The sequence below is a fragment of the Sturnira hondurensis genome, unplaced genomic scaffold, assembly GCF_014824575.4.
Source record: "Sturnira hondurensis isolate 20B ecotype Veracruz unplaced genomic scaffold, ASM1482457v3 Scaffold0019978, whole genome shotgun sequence".
NCBI classification, from domain to species: Eukaryota; Metazoa; Chordata; class Mammalia; order Chiroptera; family Phyllostomidae; genus Sturnira; species Sturnira hondurensis.
The window spans coordinates 584,099-607,153 of record NW_028092609.1 but is presented as its reverse complement, the minus strand read 5'-3'; the positions used below and the strand labels follow the sequence as shown (position 1 = coordinate 607,153).

Below are 23,055 nucleotides of genomic sequence, written 5' to 3'. Positions count from 1 at the left end.
TCTGGTCTCCCCAAAGAGACAGCCTCTGGGACCCCCACCTGTGAGTCAGTGCTCACGGGCCTAGCAGAAGGTGGCGCCTGTGCCCTCACGTGGGTGGTGACCCAGCCTAGCTGTCTGGAGGGCCAGCTTGGGAGACCACATCTCTACCAGGGCTCTGACCTCCCTGCACTGATGCCCACAGACACCCACAGAAACCCACAGATGCTGAAAGGACCCCCGTCCAGAGAGAGCCCTGGTCCGAGACCAGGGCCGGCTCTGGGCCTAACCAGCTGTGTGCACCTGCGTGGGTCGCCTCACCTGTCCGGGCCTTGTTTCCTCGCCAGGCAAGCCCAGCGGTGCAGGGATGAAGGGGGCGGGGTCTTCCAGGAACACAGGAAGCTGCCGGGGCAAGGCCAGGAATCCCCGTCTCCACCCTGGGCCACCCGCACCTCTCCAGACAGCAGAGAAAACCCAAAAAGGGGACAGCGTCCCCCTGGGCCCACAGGCCGGCTCGTGCTCTCGCCACAACCTCACTGCCTGGGGGTACCCCCGGTATTTCCCATCAGCCCCAGGGGGCAGGGGGCAGGGCGCCCCAGTCCTTTTGGGAAGTGTCTCTGCTTTCTCAAAGGAAGCGTGTTGGGGGTGGGGGGACCCGGACAAAAGGGAGGGGCAGCGGGCGGGGAAGAGAGCCAGCCCCAGACCCGGGTCCAAACCCACCCTGGGCCCGTGGCAAGTCCCTTCCCTCCCTGGGCCTCAGTCTCCGCGTCTGTACAGGGAGGAACATGGGTCAGATCAGAGTGTCCACCCAAACACCAAGAAGGGGAGGCCGCAACTCAGTGCCCCCCCCCGCCCCCTCGCGCCCCCACCAGGCTGCCCTGAGGACGCGCGGGCCTGGGGTTGCCAGGCCTTTTCGGGTTTGTAAAGCAACACCAAGAGTCTGGATTTTTACATGCAGTCACCTCATTTTTTAATATTTGTAAAACATTCCCCCCGCCAAAGGAAACAGGACTCGGGGCCAGACTCGGCCACAGGCCGAGGCTCTCCAACTCCTCACCCGCCCTTCCCAACTCGGAGCCTGGTGACCCTGGCATCCCTGGCATCCCAGCATCTCCTCAGTCCCGGAGCCCCAGACAGACGGCGGGCCGAAGCCCCAGCCTAGCTGCCGCCCCCGCCCGCCCCTCCACCAGCCGCCCACTTACATCTGCACGTGCGGTGGCTGGAAGCGGCCCTGGTTGATGTTGTAGAAAGTGAAGGCTTGGGTGGGGTTGGAGCTGTACTCGTCCACCTCGACGAGGAGCCGGCTGTGCTGGTGCCGCCGCGCGGCCATCACGTGAGACTGGGAGAACGCCATGCCCAGGCCACAGGGCAGCAGGGCCAGGGCCTCTGCCTTCAGAACGCCGGGGTCCCACCTAGCGCGCCACATGGACCTCCGCTGGCCGCCCGGGCATCTCCTGCCGCCGCCGCCGCCGCCCGGCCCCGAGCCAGAGCTGGAATCAGACTGAGGAGACGGAGCAGAACCATGCGACAGTTAATCTGTTTGGGATTTGCTTTATTTAATGTCAGATGAAGATTTAGAAAGAGGGAGAGGGCGGGGGGACAGGAAAAAAACACAGTCGTACAGCTCAAAAACTCATTACAAATCTTTCCAACTCAGCAGTTTGATGAATATACTTTGGTAAAAAGAAAAGGGAAAGGAGGGAGAGGACAAAAAAAAAACCCACAACGCCCTGGACGGATGCACGCATGGTCCAACATGTTTAAATACTTAAGACTTTTTTTTGGCCTTTGAAAAAATCCTTCACAACCCACCGGGTTACCCAGAGATGGGTCGGGATAATGGCAGGTATTCTGCAGACAGACAAGGGGAGTTCCACTCCATGGAATTAGAGAGTAGGAAGGGCTCCTCTCCCAGCGCACCCCTGCCCCTCGGTCCCCCAAACACACCCACTCCCACGGGGCCCCACACCCACATCCCTGCAAGCCCGAACAGGTGGGGCGGGCGGCACAGGCGCAAATTCCTTCCTCAACATCAGTGTTGCCTACAGACGTCTGTTCGCCGGGCCGGCGAGGGGATTTTCCCGGAGCGCCATCCACCAGCTCGGCTCAGGGGGTGGCCTGGGTGGGGAGGGGAGGGGGGCAGGTATCTACCTTTAAAGGGAAAAAAACTTCCCCAGTGCCTTTTAAGGATCTCGGGAATTCCGTCATCACTTAGAATCACGGTTCGTAATGCTATGGGGTTTTTTTTATTTAATTTCCTTCATTTGAAAGTGGATTTGCACTTGTAGGTGCCGGGCCGGAGCACCCCTGAGACCGATCCCCAGTCGGCTACGTCAAGTCCCGGGACGCTGCTGTCCCGCCCACAGCCCCCACGGAGGCCGTCGATTTGTCACTCATGATTATTTTTTTAAACTGCTTAAATAAGAAATGCCTCGAACATTGTTTTTGCTTTGTTTTGCTTCCATTTTCGGTCGTTAAGACCCTCCAATGGCTCGTTGGTACTGCGTTTCACCCCGGAGAAAACAGCGCCGTTGAAACTGAGCCGGCAGCCCCACCCGGCCACGCCGAAGGAAGAGAAGCCCGTCCTTGGCACGTGGAGGAGAAATCAACACCGTCAGGAAACAAATTAGACTGGGGAAGGGACAAAAATTAGAGACTGGAGGACATTTTAATCATGAGCAAAGGAGAAATGGATTGCTAATTTTTTTTAAATCTCAGAAACCACGCCCGTACAAGGTGCCACAAATTGCGATATCCTTCTCAACACTACCCTCCCCTGCCCAACACACCTCACCCTGGTTTGCAACACACTTCTGTTCTCTCCACTTGGGAGGGCAAGGGGAAAAGTCTGCGTCTGCCCACAGGGTACACGGGCACGGCAGGGCGGGTGTCTCTGGAGGGGGAGCCGGGGCGGGGGGGTCCTGGCCCCAAACTCACAAAGCCTCTGCCATCCTGTCCGGGACCCAGAGAAGACCCTCAGGCAGCAGACCACGAGGTCCAGGGCTGCCACGATCCAGATCTGCACAGGGGTTTGAGCCCCAGCATCTCGCTGACTGGCAGCCGTGTGGCCTTCGGCCAACTTCCTACCCTCTCTGAGCCTCAGCTTCCTCTTCTGGAAAATGAGTTTAAAAATAATGCCACCTTCCGAGACAGCTGCGCAGGTTAAGTGAATGGGAATACTGGGCACAGTGCCTGGCAGCTCCCCAGCGCCCGGCTACTATTCACAGGAACTGCTATCATCACTAGTCCGTTCAGCGTGGTAACACATGTACCCGAGGCCTGCTGCAAGCGGGGCTGCCCAGGGACGGGCGTCTGGGGCGCACGGGTGTGCGGTGTGAGCAAAGGAGGCAGCTCCAGGAGCCCTGAAAAAGAGCCCGAGTTTTCTCAAGTGCCAGCTGCCACACGCCCCTGCTCAAAATCCTCCCCACGGCCCCCGCAACGAGCACTGCACCTCTCGGACCCCGAGGAGGGGGCGGGACCAGCCAGAGGTTCCGTTTCCTCGTCCACAGTGCGGAGAGAAGGCGAGCACCTCCCTCGGGGGGCCACGAAGAAGAAAGGAGGCGGCCGGGGCAGACTGCTCATCACCCAGCCCAGCACACAGTAGGTGCCCAATAAATGTTAACCATTGCCATGATTTCATCCTCCTCGTCCCCCCCAGGGCCTCTCACAGATACTCCAGAAATACTGAATTGGTGGATGGAAGGACGACAGAAGGAGGGATGGGCGGAGGCGCAGGCGGACAGAGGGTCTCGCCAGTCCCCTTCCCTGGTGCCAGTAAAGACCTGGGAGAGGGTGGGTGTCCAGAGGGCTCAGCTAAAGATGGAAGAGCCCATGGCCCCCTCCACCATTCCCACCTCACAAGCCTGCAAGGAGGCTGAGGAAGCCGGGCACAGCCCTTAGGAAAGCGGGGCTCCAGGGGCCTCCGCCCACCCCTGCCCAGAAGCAGGCGCCTGCGTGGCTGCATCGATGCCCGAGGACTGGGCGGCCGCCCGCACCAGGGGACTCAGCCAGAGGGGGCGGGCAGCAAGGAGTCCGGAGGCGCTCCGCAGTGAAATGCCGCATTTCACATAAACGGGGTTCGCCACGGGCCCTGCTCCGAGAAACCAGGGGGGACTGGGAATGCAGAGCCTCCTTTTAATGCCCACTTAATATTTATGGAGCTGCAGCAGCAGCCGCAGCAGCAGCCACGATGCACAGAACGCAGCGGATCCACCGAGGGGGAGCGCGGTTCCCGACAAACAGCCTCTAGCCGGGGAAGCGTTTACGCCTGGTCCACAAGACAACACAGCGAGCGGGAGACCGCAGCAGCAGCGGCGGCAGCGTCAGGAGGGGCGCTGGGGCCCACTGGGGAGGGGGCCTGGCTTCCACCCCTGCTCACGCCTCCCATCAGTGGACCTCGGGTCAGGGGGTGGGAAGGAAGTGGGACCAGAGAGCAGGATGGAAGGAAATGATGAAGGCATTCACTTATTCACCACGGCCCCGCCCCACCCCACGGGGCTGTCCCCGGTCAGGTGCCAGAAGGAACAGTAAACAGCACACCAGTCAGGGGACTGGGGGTGGGGACAATAAAGTAAACACAGGAGTAAACGAAAACGACACTGTCAGGTAAGAAGACGTACCTGGAAGGGGCAGACCAGGGGACGCAGAGACGAGTGATTGGGAGGAGGGGGACTGTCCCTTTGAGCTGGGTGATCAGAAAAGGCCTGTCTGAAGAGGTGATGAGAGGGTGCCAGGCCACACTTGGGCGGAGGGAACAGCAAGTGCAAAGGTCCCGAGGCACAGGGAGCCAGCCCCTAATTCATTGTTCTCCTTCTCTGCCACTGGCCTCCTTCTGCAACAGAGAGCCTGGGATCTGGCGTCGGGAGAAGCAGGGCTCAGGTGTGGTTTCGGATCACGCTGCGTGGCTGTGGGGCGCTGGCCCGGCCCCTTAGCCTCTCTGAGCTGCTGCCTCCTCTTTGGGTAACAGAGCGGGCGAAGTGAGCCTTGAGCCGGCCCTCCAACAAGGCCCAGTAGCCCCAGTGTTCAGTTCCTGAAATTTCTGGGTTGAACATTCTTGCTGAAAAGCTCCTGCAACGTTTCAGGCTGGCTTTTCCAAACTCTCATGGCCCAGGGCAATTTCCCATATCCCTGCAAAAGCATTTATCTGTGGGTCTGTCACCAGGGGCCACGAGTCCCACCAGCCCCGGGCTCTCCAGAGGGCGGCTCAGGTGTAGGCAGAGGCCAGCCCAAGACCCCACTGCTCTCTGACGGCCCCAGGGCAACCTGGTCCACCTCCTCCAGCAGCACCACCAAGGCCGGCTACACCCCAGCCTCCGGAATAAATGTCCTACAGCCTTCTTCCGACCAGACTGTTCCCTCCCTCATGCTGAACCTCCTCAAGGGCATCCCACAGCCCCCAGGGGAAGCCCCAGCCCCTCAGTAGTCTCCGGAGACTCGGAGGCCACTGGCCTCTGTCTCACACTGGGACGCAGCTAGCCCTCCCAGTGTCCCTGGCACAGCAGGAGCCCCGCCTCTGCTCTTCCCTCTGCCTGGCAGGCTCCAGGCACCGGCACACCCGTTTCCCAACTCAGGGACCTCTTCCTGACCTCCCCAGGCGGGGCCAGGCTCCACTCCCCGCCACTCCCCAGAGATTCTGTCACCAGAGTCCCGTCCTGCGTCCGAGCTGGGAGGACAGAGGATAATACGCACAGGAGCGAACGAACGGGAGAGAATCAGCACAGCCCTTGGGTCTCACAGCCCAGGACCGAAAGCAGCGTTAACAACCTCGGACCTCAGCTTTTCATCTGCACACTCGAGGATGCTGGAGTTGCTGGCCCAGAGCCACCGGAGGGTCCCTGGACATGGCGCCAAAGCAGCAGCTGGCCCAGGGCCCAGCGCGGTCAATGCCTCTTCCACTGCGGTTCGAAAGTTCCAACGAACCCCAGGAGCTCTGCCGAGAACCTCTGAGAATTAAGCAGTGATTTTCAGAAGCCGCCCGCCCCTGCCCAGAAGCCCAGGCTCCTGGACCCTGGGTCCCACCCACATCGGGGCAAGTCACCTGTTATTTCACTTTCCCGGTGTTGAGTTTGGACCCAAGCGGCACCCTCCCTCGGAGGAGTTTTTCTGAGCAAGCTCACCCCGCCCTCCCCCGGGGCACCGCAGGGCACCGCAGGCCACGGGCAGCCCTGAACCACCCGAGGCCCCTGCTTCAGGGCAGGCTCTGCTTGGGGACCCAAATGACTCAGGGTGAAACCTACCCTCCCAGGCCTCAGGGCCCAGCAGGAGCAGCCAGACTATTGAACAGAGCAGCTCTGAAGCCTGTCAGTAGGAGGGGAAGGGGAGGACAGCCTCAGGGACCCTGAGGGGGCCCCCACCAAACTGTCAGGCCAGCCAGCAATGGGCCCAAGGCCCCGAAAAGAGAGCCCACAGGGGCCTTGGCTCGTGGGGAGCATCTTGACGTTGGGTGGGGCTGGCGAAGAGTCACCAACAGTCCCAGCCCCCAAGTCACTCTGTGTGTGTGAGCGAGGCCTGCAGCATCTGCGGGCCCGCAAGGCTGCTACCCACAGACGAAAGATGGACTTCCTTCGCCTTCGGCCTGGCTTGAAGTGTCCACTCCTCCCTGACCCCGCCCCAGGGCTGGGTGGGCGCCCAGGGCAGTCCCAGCCACACCTGTTGTCCCCAGTGCTTATTATTCCCAGCACCCTCTCTGGGTCACAGACGTGCCCCCGTTTCAATCACTGGCAATGCCCTCAAGGTTAAAGGCCCACCACGTCCAAAGCTGACTCCAGGCTGTCAATTAGGGAGACCGGCCCAGAAGAATTCTCTTCCCGTCGTGGGCATATCTGTGGCCATCGCCGAGATGGCAGGACAGTACAGCATCATTCCGAGTCTGAAACTCAGATGACAGTCTATGACAGCACGGGGACGGCTGTCTGCTAAGCAGAAGAGACACCTGCTCCACAGCCGTCCCCGCTGCGGCTTTCTGCTGGAGCCCAGCGCGGGGAAGGGAGCTTTCTCCGGGACTCCAGCCGGAGCTCGCGCCCACTCTTCTCCACCCTTCGCCCCGGAGAGCAGCGGCAGCCACGGCCCCAGCGCCTCCACTGACCAGCCCCGCCTGCAGGCCGGCTCAGCCAGGCGCCCAGAGGGATGCCCTGTCGGCCAGCTCAGCGGAGGCACCGCTCCCCCGAGGCGCAGCTCTCCCAGGCTGCTGTTGATGACTTAGTTGCAACGCGGCGAAATGTCAGAGGAAAACCACGCCAACACCGCCTAAGTAGTCCCCCCCAAGAAAAATGCAAGAGACATAACATTTAACAGACAACTACCAGGGTGTGGTGGGGGGTTGGCAACAAGTCTTCAGAAGCCACACTTCCACACGAGCCCAAAAATCACCTTAGAAATGTATTTTTTGTCTTGCTTTGCTTATGCCTGAAAATATGCAATTGATTAGTTGATAGTGGAAAATGTCATAAAGGCTAAAAAAATAAACAGAAGAACTCAAAGGAAAGAGAAAAGAACAAGCAGTCCAGTGGGGAAAACAATCTGAGCCAAGGCCTGGCTGGTGGCTCAGCGGCTTGGAGAGGGAGCACCGTGGGTTCCATCCCTGGTCAGGGCACCTGCGTGGGTTGCAGGTTCGATTCCAGCTGGGGCATGTAGGGGGGGCAACCAATTGATGCCTCTCTCCCTCTTTTTCTCTCTCTCCCTCTCCTCTTTCCCTTTCTCTCTCTTTCTGAAATCAATGAATATACCCTTGGTGAGGATTTTTTAAAAATCAGAACCAGTGCCTTCATGTCCTCAAAACACGTGACCCTCTGCATCGCCGGGGCGCCTGAGGAAGGCAGCCGGGCCTATGGCCAGGGTGAGCAGCCAAGTCGAACGAGTCAATGAGCTTCAGCCATGAAGGGATCCAGAAACACCGAGAACATTGGACCATATTCCTTGAAAAAGGATCAGCCATGAGTGATTTTAAAGCATTTACCACTTAAAAACCTTTTAGCTGGGCCCCTTTTGAATTATGACTACACGATTTTAAATTACTCTTTCCAATTCCTCACACACACACACACACACACCCCAGTTGCCGCTGTTTCATTTTCCAATTATGTACTTTTATTTTAGAATGATGAAGAGTCTACTCACTGGATCCAGTCCTGTCAGCCACAAATAGCTGCTCACTTATTCCTTCAATCTGAGACACGCATGCAGTCGGTCCACCCGGCTGGTCTCCCGGCTCCGACGTGCTCCACGCCCACAGCGCCGAGAGGCCAGGGAGCTCGGGGGCGCCCGGAAGGCTCGGAAGGCTCGGGCTGAGAAACGGGTTTGCAAACCGGTGCTCCGCTCCATAAATTATTATCATTCCTGGAGCTTCCTCTATCCCCCCGCCTAGCAGATCCACAACCACATAAACAGTAGCGAATGCACGGGTGTTTCTTCGGCAAGGTGCTCTGTCCCCATTTTTTAAATAAAGCACTTGGAGACGCACGTCTCCGTGGAATCGGAATGGGAAGCCGCGTGGGTCTGTTTCAGACACGCTCGCAAACGTGCCCACACACAAAAGGAAACGAGAGGGACAGGTAAAAACCAGCGTTCCGCAGCCCCTGTCCACACACCCATCCCGTCACACTCAGCACTAATGGGCACTTGGGCCTTGGTCACACTCAGCGCTAATGGGCGCTTGGGCCTTGGTCACACTCAGCGCTAATGGGCGCTTGGGCCTTGCGCAGAGGGTGGGGAGAGGGGAGCAAGAGGGTCCTGGCTGCTCAGCGTTTACACACGATTTCCAAAAAAGTGAGCATGGAGCTGCATTTCTCGTGGAAATCCATTAAACAGATGTCACCGTGGCACCATCAAATCGGCACGATGGTGACCCCACGCTGAAGTCTGAGGCTGGGGTTCTGCGTGTTTTACGATCCATTTAAGTGGATTTCTTGTGATCGTGCGGCAATTTGCAATTAAAGATGAAACCTCCGAGGTCTGATCAGGGAGCTACTGTGTCTGGAGGACAAAGTTACAAAAGCAAAACTCCATCTGCCATCCCCGCTCCACCCCCTTTATGCAGGGAGGGGGACCCGGGTCGGGGGCACCAGCACCGCCAGGAGTTCTGTAGTGAAGGGGACGGTGGGGCGGGCGGGGCTCGGGGGCTCCGGGAGCCGGTGCAAAACGCTTTGCAGCCTCACAGGCTGCACCACCGTCGGTAACGCAAAGGGATGAAGCGAAGGGGAACGGGCGGGTGTCCTAAAAATTGAAAGCAGGCGTCATTTTCTTCTTAAAGTGGTGGAATGAGCACAGGCGATGCTCTAAGTCTTTTCATGCTCGTCAAGGCCGAGCCTCAGTCCTCCTGGGACAGAGGGGACGGAGACCCGAAGACGCACGGGAGACTCAAACTGCCAGGTGTGGGCTGGGATGGAGAGAGGGGCCTGCTCGGTCCATGGCTCTGAATTCAGTGCAGCACCATCCACGGGAGGGGAGACTATTTTTTTTTAAGTTATTATTATTGTAGCTGCTTCTGTTTACGATGCATGACCAGGCTCCAACATCAAGCTGGCCAAGTTCATGTCTGAGAAAACCCCCGAAGACTCATTCACAGAAAGGCACAGAGAGACCAAAGAACTTGCAAGTCACTACCCAAGTTCAAAATTAAAACACAGAACCTCAGCAGATTTTCTCCATGGGACTGGGCTGTTCTCGCTGGTCAGAGATGTTTTCAATGGAATCAAGCACAAGTAAGTCTCGTCTCATCAGGGGAATTAAAAAAAATAAGTCAAAACAAGGTAACACGTTTGTTTGGGCGGCAGAACGGCCAGGTCACCAGGGAGAGCCACAGGGAGTGGAACCAAGCCAGGCACAGTTCACACCTGCCTCCCAACGCCACCCCCAAAGGGGGCCTCTTCTTTTCTCTCCCTTGGGGTTGCTTTTGCTTTTTCCATTTTTTCCACTTCTGCAGACCAGCTCAAACATTTCAGGGGCAGTCTGGAGAGGACGCCAGCTGGTGGTCTCCTCTGGAGGGGACCTCCACCCCCCAGGAACCCTGACACGGCAGGGAACAGTACTCAGAGTGACCCACATAGTTCAAACACAGGGGCTGCGGCCGCCCCCAGCTGTCCCTTCACCCCGTCTCCTCCCTGCCAGCCCGTCTCGTCCTACCCTCGGCCAGAAGGAGGACCCCACAAGCAGCCTGCCCCTCATCCGAGATGCCAAGAACAGTGACCTGTGGGCAGAGGGCCAGCCGAGAACCCATGCCCAGGGTCCTGCACCTGAGGTGCCCCTTCCCCTGGGGTCCCTGGCTCCAGCGGTGCAGGCAGACAAAGGTACCGACTGCCAAACGGAGCGAGCTCAGGGAGAAGAATGGAAAGGGGGGGTGCTTGAAAAGACCCCTTTTCTGTTGCCGGCAAGGGAGGGCCGATGGGAGAGACATGTCACATTGTCACATGAAAGATTTTGACAGACAATTCAGGGATGACGCAGAAATCCCACCCTGAACTGCAGCTCACCACAACTTGAAAGGCATTAACTACCCCCCACTAATTGCACGTTTTTCTGTGCATTACATTTACTTGTTAAAAGTCCTTGCCTGGCCAATTCATTTCCTCCGCCCCGCTATCCGTGATCCGTTCGCAGGCCCGGAATGGGAGAAACGAACTCATTTCAGGAGATTAAAAGATGACTGCGCTTTGGGGAGGGTTTTCCGTTTCCTGCCAGTCCGGAACTCGCACCCGGAATGCTGATTTTTTCTCCCCAAGTGCGGCCCTTCGGTGAGGGCCGCTAACACCCTCAACTCCTCAGACTCACGCAGAGAAACATGCCCTGTGTCCAGTGGGCACTCCAGGGGCCTCCACTGCCTGTGGAGCCGTGTGGCAAGTTCACGGGGACAAATGAACTTGAATTACTTTCATCAGATGAAGATTTAATAGTCCCATGGGTGGGCAGGGACGTTTTTTACAAGCGGGCTTTTCTGCAATGGTTATTCTATGTTATCTCTTGCGTTCCTGACGTTTGGGCTCAGGGAGGAAGATCCCCAAGCCCTGTCTCTCACCTAAACTCAGCCCTGGCCTGCCTGTCCACCGGCACAGCCCCCTGGGCACTGGCTGGGGGGTGTGAGGGATTCTGCGTGCACACTGCAGTCACAGCCAGGACAGGGTGCCCCACATGTGGACGGCACTCGGAACCTGCCCCTGGCTACATCATGGGGACCTAGTTCAATCCAGGCCTTCCGAAATTCCAAGGGCTGAGAAACAGACAGGACGTCAGTGGCACAACCAAGCACTTCCAAATACGTGATTCGGCCCCTGTGACTGCATGGTCACCTGCTGAGCAGCCAGCAGCCCAGGGATGTCCCCCCCACTGAGTGAGCACTCATATAGATGTGGCCCACAGAGTCACATCTATTTCACAGAGACTCATCGTCCTGAGAAAGGAGGTTTCACAAGTACGGTGGAGCGGCCGGTGCGCGGGGAGCCAGGCTCGGGGGAGCAGCTCCTTGGGCCTCTCATGCCACAGGCCCTGGTGCCGTGTGCCTGATGCTGGGACGCCTCTGCTCACCAGGGCTCTAAGCCCCAGAGTGTCCTTGACTGCCAGAAGCCTGCCCCAGCCCAGCCACCTCTACTGCTTGGCCCCGAATGGTCTCCTAGGGCACTGGTCTCGGTAGACCAAGGCCTGGCTTCCAACTTGCATGTGGCCGTCAGCCAGTGGCCTCTCTGACATGCTCCAAAGCATTTTGGCCCATGTGACAAGTTATTCATGAAGTTGGTTTAATCTGGGGGGGGGGGGGGGGGCNTTGTCTGGAGGGGGGGGGGGGGGGGGCGGCAAAGACCAATCAGGGTATGACAGCACTTGAGCCTGCAGGAGCCCACAGCAGGGCTGAGCCGGCTAATAAGTCGCGAATGACCATTGCAGTCCTGCCGAGCCAGCTCGACCATTCACCAGCCGGCCCACTTTTGTCCCCCATCTAATTTCATAATTGCTCGCCATTTAACAAGCTCTCCTCCGGGCTGTTCAATAGGATCCTTGGAAGTGGGGAGGGGGCAGCAACCAAGCTCCTGGCAGGGAAGTGGGAGAGGGGCTGCCCCAGTGCCCGGGGAGAGACGTCCCAGACAGGTCAGCTGGGCAGACTTGGGGTCCAATGCCCGGGTGGTGCCTCTGGGTCCCACCTCATGTCACCCAGCAGTGTGGAGAGGGGATGGCAGGGGACCGGGAGAGGGGACCTGCAGCTGTGGCCTGCCACAGCCGCCTGAACACACCAGCTCTGCACGCACCAGGATGGAGGGAGACTGGGCATGAATTCACTCTCCTGTAACAAGTCCCAGAATAAACACACGAGAGACGGAACTGCTCCTCAGCACGGGCATTCGTGAAATACTGCCTGTGTGGGCTGGGACCTGTCTGGTCAGCCGCTCAATCCCCTGGGCCAGGCGCACAGCAGACAGCGACAAATACGTGTGGAGTAAGCGAGTGGATGGATGGATGGACGGACAGACGGAGGGGCGGACAGAGACAGGAGGGAGGGAGCGAGTTTCCAGCGACGGCTAGCAAAAGTGACCACCAGCCCAGTAGTAGTGCCCGCTCCGCTGCCCCAGGTACCAGCAGGAACCTCGCTGCGCACAGTAGGCTCTCAAAGACCAGGGGCTGCTATTGTTACAACGGTCACTACACTTGCACCAGTCTTCCTCCTCCACCAGCTACTCCGCCGGCAGTCAGCAGTGGCTGGCGAGCCGGGGAAAAGTTTCGCTGACCCCTCGGCCCCAGTCCGAGTCCAGCGCCCGGCCGAGTCCCCTCCGGCGGCATCCGCTCGGCTGGCGGGGCTGCAGGGATGCCCGGCCGGGCACTCGCACGCGCCAAAGGCAGCCAAAGTAACTTTGCGGGCGCCCCTGCGCCGCGCCGAGGGCGTCACCCCGCACCTGGAGAGGGTCGCGGCCGCGCCCCCGCCAACCCCGCGCCCGCCGCGCCCCGGCCCGCGCCCCGCCCGCCACGGCCCTACCTGGCCCCGGGCTCCTCTTCGGCGGCCGCGGCGGCGCGAGCAGCAGCGCACTCGGAGGGAGGCAGGGGCCCGGCTCCGGGGAGGGAGGCGAGCAGGGGCGGGGGCTCCTCCGGCGGCGGCCGCCTAGCCGCGCGTCCGAGGCAGCAAGTGGGAGCCAGACTCCTCCTTCGGGGGGCGGGGGGCTCCCCGCCGCCCCCTCCCTCGCCCGCCCGCCCGCCCGCCGCGCCTCTGCGAGCCTCCCGACTCCCCCGCCCGCCTCCCCCCTCCCCCTCCCCCTCCCACCTCCCTCCCCCCCTCCATTCCCGCCTCCCCCGCCCCGGCGCCGGGAGGGGTGCGCTCTCGCCCTCGGTCCTGGGCCCTGAGCTGCCCGCCGGCTGCCTGGAAGGCCAGGCCTCGGTCCTCGGTCCTCGGTCCTCGGTCCCCGCCCAGGCCTGGCGTCCGCACCCCGTCGCCGAGGGGAAGGCAGCGCGGAAGCGGCTTGGAACAGGCAGGAGGAGCGCGGCCCTCGCTGCGGCACCCGGCCGCCTATCTCCCGCAGCTCTTGGCCGCTCCGCGGCCCGCCTCCAGCCCGGGCCGGGTGGGCGGGGAGCGGGGCGGGGGCGCTCTCACCTCCGGATCCACGAACGCCAAGGCGGGCAACGCGAGCAGGGGCGTGCGCGGCTCCTTCCGGGGCGCTGTGGCCCCGGCCCCTGCCCTGGACCCCCGCCCAGAGCCCCCAGGTCACCCTGCTCCGGACCTCTCCGGGAGTCCGAGAATGTCCCATCTGCCCCCTTTTTGGGTGACTGGACCCCAGCTTCTAGGCTGCATAGGCCCACTCCCCTCCTGCATCCCCATCTCTTAACCCCAAATTCCCAGCCCCAGGTACAGCGGGTGGCCAGCCACCTAGGGTGGGGCAGGTAAGCCGTCAGGCCTGAGGACCTGGCCCCTGTTTTGAAGAAGACCCTCTCTTCTTGCGGGGCGGGGACAGAGAGCAGCACCCCCAGTTAAGGTGGTCCCACCCTGGGGAGTTTGACAGGCCCCATGACCTCTAACCCCTGCTACCGAGGAGAAGAGGTGTCCTCAGGGCCTCAGTAGCCAGGGTTCAGGGCACAGGGCACAGGGCAGACCCAGGCCATGCTGACTGGAGAAGAGGCAAGGAGAGGGGTGGCCCCTCTGAGGCCCCTCAACAAATGTTTATGGGCGCCCTCCCCCCACATTCATGTCACACTCCTGCGTTCCACACAGCCTCAGACGCAACCCGGAGGGACACCTGTGTGTCACCTCCCACCTGGCCTTCCTAGGGGAGAAGCAGCCAGGGACACGGAAGAGCCCCCCTCGCAGGCACAGGAACAGGAGTGGGGACTGCTGCCCAGGTGACTTCCTGGGGGGGACACTCTCCAAGCTGCCAAGGAGAGAAGGCAGGGACAAATCACTGCTGGCAGAGGGGGCAGTCCCTGCAAAGGCAGCTGCAGTGAGACTGGAAGGAAGAGGCGAGGTGGGGGGGGGAGGTAGGGGGGCCATCAAGAAGAGCCTGGGATGCCTGCCTATGGGGTAGACTTTGTCAGTGGGGAGCCACAGACCTTTTTAGAGCAGGACCCCGACTTGGTCATGTTTATTTTTTTAGTTTGCTCTGGTAGTGGGACAGAAGGAGGGGAAGTCTCCAGAGGGAGAGGCTGGGGGTTGCAGGGGGTGGTAGAGGCCTGGGCTGGTGGAGGCCGGAGAGGGGGACAGGGGCTAGCCCAGGGGGCCCCAGGAGGGCATCCCCCTCCTCTTCCTTGTCTTTGAACTTCATGTCTCTCACCCTGTACTGGGGTGATTCAAGGGCATAGTGAAGGAGCCAGGCTGGAAATGCAACCTCAGAGGGCAAACGGGAAGGGCAGGTGAGAGCCCCGGGCACTGGGCCCTGCGTGGGCAGGCCCTAGGCCTTTCCTCAGAAACAGGGAGCTGCTACACAGGGTCGCCCAGGGGCCGTCCTGGGACCCGGGCTCCCAGCACCCTCACCCCATCAGGCAGGTCTCGCCCGGAGGCGGGGTGGACCACACTGACCTTGCAGCTGCCCAGCTGGAGCCCTCCTGCCCTGGGAGGGTGGGAGCCCCGGGCAGGCCCTGCCCAGGCCCAGCAGAGAGGAGAGTGCAGGGCTCACCCGGAAACTGAGGAGAGAAGCCCACAGGTAGACAGACTCACAGGCCCGGTGGCCCAAACCCACAGCCGGCTCCACGGCTCAGGTGCCTGGCCTGTGCAGGGGCCCAGGGCTATGGGGGGCCCAGATGCCACCCTGCCACCCAGGCATGGCCAGTGAAAGGCAAAACGGGAGCTCTATCAGAGAGCATCGGGAACTACGGGCAGGATGGAAAAGGGAGAGACGCCCACCTGGAGGGATGGGGCAGGGTCCCCCAGAAGGCCGCAGAGGGCCGGGCCAGGAGGCGAGGGCAGAGCGTGGGCAGAGGGGCGTCCCCAACAAGCATCCCTGATAGCAGGAGCTGCAGGTGCTCGGGAGAGTGCAGGGACTGTAGGGACCCCTGAGGGACCGGAGCACGAGGCAAGTCACACAGGTCCTCAAGTGCCATGCTCTGCAGACCCCGGGAGCCTCCGAGGACATTGGAGCAAGATGCTCTGGGGGGGCAGGTCTCCTATCCCAGAGCCCTGGAAAAGGCCATTGTCTATTTAGAGTGAGGGAATGAACAAGCGAATGAAGGTGAGACCCAGGGACCTGAGCCGCCTTAGCACACGGGCTCTCCCAGCTCTTGCAGCAGGGCCGCCTCACTCTGGGCCGAACGGGGGCCCCAAACCCAGCAGGCAGCACCTTCCTGCCTCTAGGACTGCAGGCACCCCCAAGCACACTTTCCTGCTTGGGAGGGAGGGCTTGGGCTCCGCAGCCCAACTGAGTCCACCTGCTGCCCGCCCAGGACAAAGCCCAGCTTGGCCGTGGCCTCAGGGACCCTCAGAGCACACGTGGTTTGGGGCAGGGAGAAATTTGCGGTCCTGGTCCCTGGGGCGAGAGCAAAGGCCTTGTGACCCTCTCCCCCAAGGCCAGCTTCCTCACCGCCTCTAATCCCACCAGCCCTCCCCTCCACTNGAATGAACAAGCGAATGAAGGTGAGACCCAGGGACCTGAGCCGCCTTAGCACACGGGCTCTCCCAGCTCTTGCAGCAGGGCCGCCTCACTCTGGGCCGAACGGGGGCCCCAAACCCAGCAGGCAGCACCTTCCTGCCTCTAGGACTGCAGGCACCCCCAAGCACACTTTCCTGCTTGGGAGGGAGGGAGGGCTTGGGCTCCGCAGCCCAACTGAGTCCACCTGCTGCCCGCCCAGGACAAAGCCCAGCTTGGCCGTGGCCTCAGGGACCCCCAGAGCACACGTGGTTTGGGGCAGGGAGAAATTTGCGGTCCTGGTCCCTGGGGCAAGAGCAAAGGCCTTGTGACCCTCTCCCCCAAGGCCAGCTTCCTCACCGCCTCTAATCCCACCAGCCCTCCCCTCCACTCCCAGAACAAGCGCTTGTTGAGCACCTACTATCCGCCTCGCACTCAGCACTCCCTTTGGAGCAACCCGTGAGCTCCCCATCCAAGGGCGCGCCCTTACCTGCACCACCCAGGCCCAGGTGACGAGCTCCGGCTCCTCCGGGCCCCAGCACTGCGCCCCCAGGGCCTGGAGTTCAGCAGGTGCCCGGGGAGTGGGCTCTGGGAGACAGAGAACAAGGAGCGCAGGGCGGGCAGGGTAGACCCACTCCTAAAAGAGCAACGGATCTGGCAAACACAGCAGACATTCTGCTTTTGGAAAAATTTAATAACACAGTGGCACTTGTTCGTGGAGGCTAATAGAAACACCACACAGTCCTACACTGCTGAACCAGCCAGGGCGGCTCCTGTGTTTGGGAAGCGCTTCCCAGGCGCCCACTGCGTGCTGGAACCTGGAGAGGGGAGGAGGGGAAGGCTGACTGCCCTTGGAGAGGCAGGAGGCCAAAGATGCTCAGGATGCCGGGAAGGAGAGGGTGGCCAGGGCAGGGAGGAGGACAGCAGGGACACCGCAGAAGGTGGCGGGCGCTCCCCAGGAGCGAGACCTCACCGTGAGGGCAGGTGGTGAAGGGGCAGCCCAGCAAGGGGCCAGTCTGTGAGAAGGCTCAGAGCCTCGAAGGAGCACGCAAGGCCATCCCCTGGACAAGAAGGTCACCTCCTGGGAAGGAGTCCCAAGGCAGTAGCTGCAGGCCATTTCTAGTCGCCCCAAATCAGAAACAAGCTGCATGCCCCCTTTGAGGCCAAAGGGGATTGGCTTCAAAGATTGTGGTGCGTCCAGGGAATTGCAAGCGGCCAGGCCATGTTGCAGAAACTCGGCGTTGGTTGCGGGGAACTGATGGCCACGCTCCCCGTGCCTGGGGGCAAGTGAGGGGGTCGCACAGGAGCGCATCTGATTCTGCACTCCCAACACACAAGAAATGGAAAGAACGAGACCATGGAAGTGTGTGGGGCAAAGTGTCAACCTGGGTGATTTTCAGCTTTCTTCGTGGGAACTTTTGTGGTTTTCAACTTTTCTAGGACCATCAGCATATTGTGCAGGGAGCGGAGGGTATTCAGGGGGTGAGCAGGGCAGAGAGGAGGTACGGGCAAGGCCCGGTCTCGGAGGACCTCCAGTGCCCTGGTGACCGAGGGCCGAAGGCTGTCTTATCTCCTCGGGCCCTCCGCGGGGCCTGGCTCGTACCCCGCAAGCAGGAGATGGCTATTTTCAGCAGATATTCACTGGGTTTCAACACTGCCAGGAGCTGCATCCGGCCCCCAAACCACCCTGGCAGGGGAGGCCAGAGGATTTGGGGGCGTGAGGAGGAGGAGTCAGCCTAGGCTGGGCGTAGGGAGCAGGCTTTTGCGGGGAGGGGGCCTGGGCTGGGGCTGGAAGGATGAAGCCTGGCTTGGCATCCTCACCTCTGCTCTGCTGCACCCCACCAAGGGCCCTGCCGCCACCCCAGGTGATCCGTCCAGATCCCGGCACAGCCCTGGAGCAGGTCCCTCTCAATCCAGCTGTCTGACGCGGGCCTGGTCCCCAGCCTTTCTCCAGGGTCAAAAAGCCACACCCTGTCAGGGACGCCAGGCCCTGCCCACCTCTGGTCAGGCTACGGTACAGCCTGCAATGACTGCCCCAACTTTTTAACTATACCCCGACCACTGGTTCAAATCCTGCCTCTGCCCCTGATACCATGTGACTCGGAACCTCAGTCTCTCCTCCTTTGTCATCATGAAGCCAGAATAACAGGCTCAACAGCGAGTGTCCAGGGTGCAGCTGGCCCTCGGGAAGCAGCGGCTGCTAACTCCGCCACAGCTCTGAATAACACCGAGGCAGGGGTCCCGACTCCCCCTGTTTAGTTCTGCCACCGACTGGCCTGGGGCCTCCGGGTTCTGGCCTTGCGGAGCAGTGATGTCACAGCTCCCTCCCGGGCCTGCACAAAGATGTGTGACAAGAGCTGCCAAGACACCCGGAGCTCCATCCTGCTGCCCCTGGCTGGGGTTCCGGCCAGGCTGTGTCCACACGAGTCCTCACCCCCGCTCTGGGGCACTGCCTGCACAGGACACTCTGGCCAGCTGCCCCCAAAAGGCCAGGTGCAGAGAAGGACCCTTAGGCGTTTGTCAGCAGACAAGGCCTCAGGAAGGGCGACCTCTGCCCGCCCTCCCCCCCCCACGCTGCTCTGGGACCAGAGTGGCCAGGAGCTGGACAGAGGCCAGGCCCAGGCCGGGCCAGCTCTCCTGAAGGAGGGTCTGCCAATGATGTGGGTGGCCTAGCTTCCAGCACCTACAGACTGGCTCCTCACAGGCTGTCTGTGAGCCTTTATGGTTCTCAGAGAACTTTCCCAGATTCCGTGTAGCTAGTACCTTCCTCACCACAGCCTGGGCGGGGCCTCAGCGAAGGGCAGCCTTCCCACTTGAGAGAGGAAGAAACCGAGGCTCCGGGAGGTTTCAGGAACTGTCCGGCCAGTAGGCGATCGATGCATAAAGTTGGGACTACAAGGCCAGTCTTCGAATGCCTGTGCGCACCCCCACCCACCCTGCCCCACCGGGAGCCAGGCCTGCTCCTTCCATCCCCACTGAAGGTCCCGATACAGGCAGAGCGCTGCTGAGCTGTCCAGGGTCCTGGCCAGGCCCAGCCCTGACCCACAGCTTTCTCTGGTCCTTCCACCCCTTCCAGCCTCCTGGATAGCAAAGAGGTGGGAATAGGTGAGGCTGGGCTCCCCAGGGCCCCATCCTGCCCAGCTGCACTGCCTGTGGGCCCTTGGCTACCACACTCCAGCTCTCAAAGCCTTGGTTTCCTCTTCTGAAAAATGGATGCTGCGGGGAGCAGGCCAGGAGGTAGTTCATATGCCACAAACATCCACAGATGTCCCGGCCATCCCCGCTGGGCGAGGCACAGCCAGAGACACAAAGGGACTTGGAGCCAGCCCTGCCCCTTGGCCACAGGTCCGACCCCGGAGGCAGTGGATGGTGTGAAGCAGGGACAGCAGGATGGAAAGAGGGACCGCGGAGGTAGGATGCCAGGGCTCTATGACTCACGGGTCACAGTAGCATGCATCACTAGTCCTGGGCACTTTGCATGAGGCTCCACCTCGGACCTCACCACCGTCACGCCCACTCAGCGGGAGTGGAGGGCCGTGGTGGCAGGAACCGGACAGAGGGGGATCCACAGGCTGGCCATGTCCCCGTGCAGCCCAGCTTATGATTTCTGTAATGTCCCTGAGCTCCAGATCCTTCCGCCTGCCTCCTGAGGGCCTGGTGAGGGTCGGGTGAAGCAGACTGGCACCTACCTCAGCCCATCGACATTGAACCTTTGAACCTTGGGTGGGATCAAGAGCCGAGGGTGCAGCTGGGCCACCGGGCCCAGCCCATTTCCCTCCTGCTGGAAGGCCCTCTCTCCCGCAGACCCTGGCCAGAAGAGAGGGCATTGGAGGAGAGCACCGTCCGGGCCTGCCACTGGGGCCAGGGCAGGTGGCCTGACCTGCTGCCCCACCTTCACAACGGGGTTAAAGACATCTGCCTTGTTGGGTTGCGCCGAACACATGGGGTAAGGCCCAAGAACTGCCTCGTGCTGGCTGTGACTTTCTGCAAGGACAAGTCAGTGACGGTCCCCAGGGACCCAGCTGGCCCTTGCCCCAGCCCCTTCTTGGCCACTGGTGCCCCCTCCTAGTCACTGCTGGACCCCAGCTCCATTTCTGCCACTCTGCAGGCGCTCCGCAGACAATGCACCTGGTGTCCTAGGCAGATGGACCTCAGGAAGCACCCCCACTTGTGCCGATGCCTGAAATCCCCCCACTGGGGAGCCATTATCCTCGGTGGAAGGCAAAACCCCAGGAGGCATTACAGTGGGGGGCAGCTGTACCAGGCTCCACATGCAGGGGGCCCTCCTTTGGGACGGAAGCCCTGGCCCACATTCCCGCCAGGCCCTCGTGCCTCTGCTCGCCAGTCTCCCATGCCCACCACACCCCACTCCCCCAGGGGCCTGCTCTATCTTTGGGGTCTTACCTGTCAGAAAGATCTTCCTCCGCTGAGCTTATAGCTCCTTCCCTGTCTCGCTCCCCACCCCACCTCCAGGGCTGCACAGGACCCTTGGCTACCTCCAGGGTGGCTCTGAGGAGCCCTGGGACCGTCAGCGCAACTCCAGGAGTCTGTTCCTCCCCAGATTCACAGCCCCCTGCCGCGACTGTCTCTCAGCTAACTTAGCCGCACACCCCCGCCCGTCTTGATTCCCTGGGATGAGCCCCAGGGTCTCTGTTCCCAAAAAGTTGGCATCCAACCAGTGCTGAGAGCAAACAAAGCTCTCAGGTAGTGCCTGGGATGAGGGCAGAAGCCAGTGTTGCTCTGCTGCTGTAGCAGTCATTCACACTCTAGTCTGAATGTCTCCAGCCTTTTCCTAAGAGCAGATTTGAGTCAGAACTATCAACATTAGATAAGGAGAGATCCCAGTGCCCTTTTCCAACCTCACTTTATTCCTCCACTCTACAAATAGGACACTGAGGCCCAGATTGAGGAAGAAACACGGGAGAGGGAATACTTTGTCTCCGAATCAGAAGGATGGAGAACCAGCCCCTGCAGGGGCGGTCGAGGGTGCAGGACAGGGCTGAAAACACACGGTTTCTCCATCCGGGACTGTGACGCCAGAGGCCTGGGGGCTGCCGATAACCCTTCGGGCTCTAACTCATTGGGATGCGCACCCAGTTTACAGATGAGGAAAGTGAGGCCAGAGCTAGAGTGACTCAGCCAAAAGGTGCATCCAGACTGGCCTGATGGTCACGCGCCCTGTGTGTGCAAGCTCCCAGCCCTGGCAGAGCTCTGCAGGCAGCGAGGGGGGAGGAAGACGTGTGTGCGGTGCCGTCCCCAGGCCACCACCAGCACTAACACCCGCTCAGCTGCCCTCCTGACTCCCACGGCTATGGGCCCCTGCACTGCCCAGCTGCTGCGGCCCCTCCCGGGGACAACAAAAGCTCCCATGGGTGAGCACTCACCTAGGCCTTTAATCCTCATACCCACCGAGGACGGGGGCATTCTTAACTCCCATTTACAGATGACAAGCCGAGGCTAAGGGAACGGACTTGCTCAAGGTCACACCTAGAGTCCCTCTTGGGCCAGAGGGACACGGGTTCCGGCCCCGCTCTATCCCGGCCTCTGGCTCTCTGCTGCTTCCGGGCGGAGGAATGGCACGGAATCAGCCCCCAGGCTTTGCCCTGTGGAGTGCCCCGAGCAGACCTCACTGATCAGCCGCAGCCTTCCTTCCCGTGCCCCAGGGCACAGCCTCACAATCTTTGCTTCGGGCTCCAGAAACACTGCCCTCCCAAAAGACCCCCTGGCCCCAGAGAGTCCCACCTGCCACAGGCCCTCAGCAGGCCTCTGCTCTGCGGTGGTGCCCTGGAAGTGGGTCACTTCCCTGCGGGCTCATGTCTGGAACTGATCTGGGACTTCTCAGGTTCTGAGAGTTCCCACCCCTCCATGCTGCCCTCTGTCCCCAGACACCTGCCCCACACTCAACCTCCAGACTTGAAGATGACAGCTGTCTGCACCCTGCTGAGCCCCAGAACCCCCCTTCCCCGCTGGCCCAGACCCAAAGCTGCAGCCCCTGCTGAAGCCCCCTCTCAGAGGCTGCCCTCCAGCCTCTGCCGCCCTCAGGGACCCCTCGAGCCAGCACCCCTCCTCTCCCGATGTTCAGGCACCCACCCCACCTGCATTTACTCCTGCTCGTGTCTCCCGGCCCAGGAAATGGGACCTCTGTGCCTCCACATCACCCTCCCGCTCCTGCCCGTCTCTTCCCACTTCCCGACCTCCTTCCCTGGGAGAGGCTTCCACAGGCTCCGTCTCCCTCTCCTCGCCTCCCCAGCCATCTCCTCGGCCACAACAGGGCCACCCACAGCCTCTTCGTGCCCACAGCAGTCCTGCTTGCCCCCAGCCACGAGAGTCTCTCCCCATGCAATCGGGATCCTCCTGGGTGGCCCTCCAATCTGCACGTCCTGGTCCTGGGGGCGTCACCCCAGTCTCCGGATACAACTGCCACCTTCCTTCTCATCAGCTCTGGGACCTCAGGTTGGCTCCATCCTGCCCCCCCTTAGTGAATGGCACAGCAGCAATGACAAAGCTGTCACTTACTCAGAACTTGTATGCCCGGCAGTGGCCTATGAAGGATTGATTAGCCAGTCCATCCTCCATCAACTCTATTCACTGACTCCGAATACGTTTATTGAACACCTACTATGCTCCACACCCATTTGTAAGCACTGGGTACTGCAATGTAGTGGCTCCCTGGGCTCACACGGCCTTGAGGTGGGCTTCGCACCCTGCGCTCACCCATCCCCCTCAGGCCATGGCCTCCCCATGGGCCACTCACTTCAAATCAGCCCCAGAACTGTGCCCACCCCTCACGGTTGCCCCTGGAGCCCAGCACCCTCAGGGCTTTGTTCTCTTCAGGAGCCCCTCCCACCATCCCCACGGCCTGCTGCCAGCCTGGCGGCGGCCGCCCCACCAGCACTGCCAAGCCGTCGGCTTCGCGCTTCGCCCAGAGGCAGCCGCAGGCAGTGCCAGCAGCTTCCCTGGCGCACGCCCACCTCCGGCCGCTCCCCGTGTGTTCTCGGGTGCAGACACCCGCCAGCCCGGCAGGCACCCAGCCTGGCCGGCAGTCACAGGAGTCGGGGAAGGG

The 23,055-nt window shown here is 61.1% G+C and overlaps 1 protein-coding gene across 1 annotated transcript in view; it reads right to left on the bottom strand.

Annotated features, from left to right (window-relative positions):
- The window catches only part of MPPED1 (metallophosphoesterase domain containing 1), a 49,122-nt gene extending 47,682 nt beyond the window's left edge, over nucleotides 1-1,440 (bottom strand). The window contains exon 1 of the mRNA XM_037028498.1: nucleotides 1,179-1,440. Within this exon, the coding sequence (XP_036884393.1) occupies nucleotides 1,179-1,402 (224 nt within the window). The 5' untranslated portion in view covers nucleotides 1,403-1,440. The remainder of the gene's footprint in view (nucleotides 1-1,178) is intronic.
- Nucleotides 1,441-23,055: the final 21,615 nt, after the last annotated feature.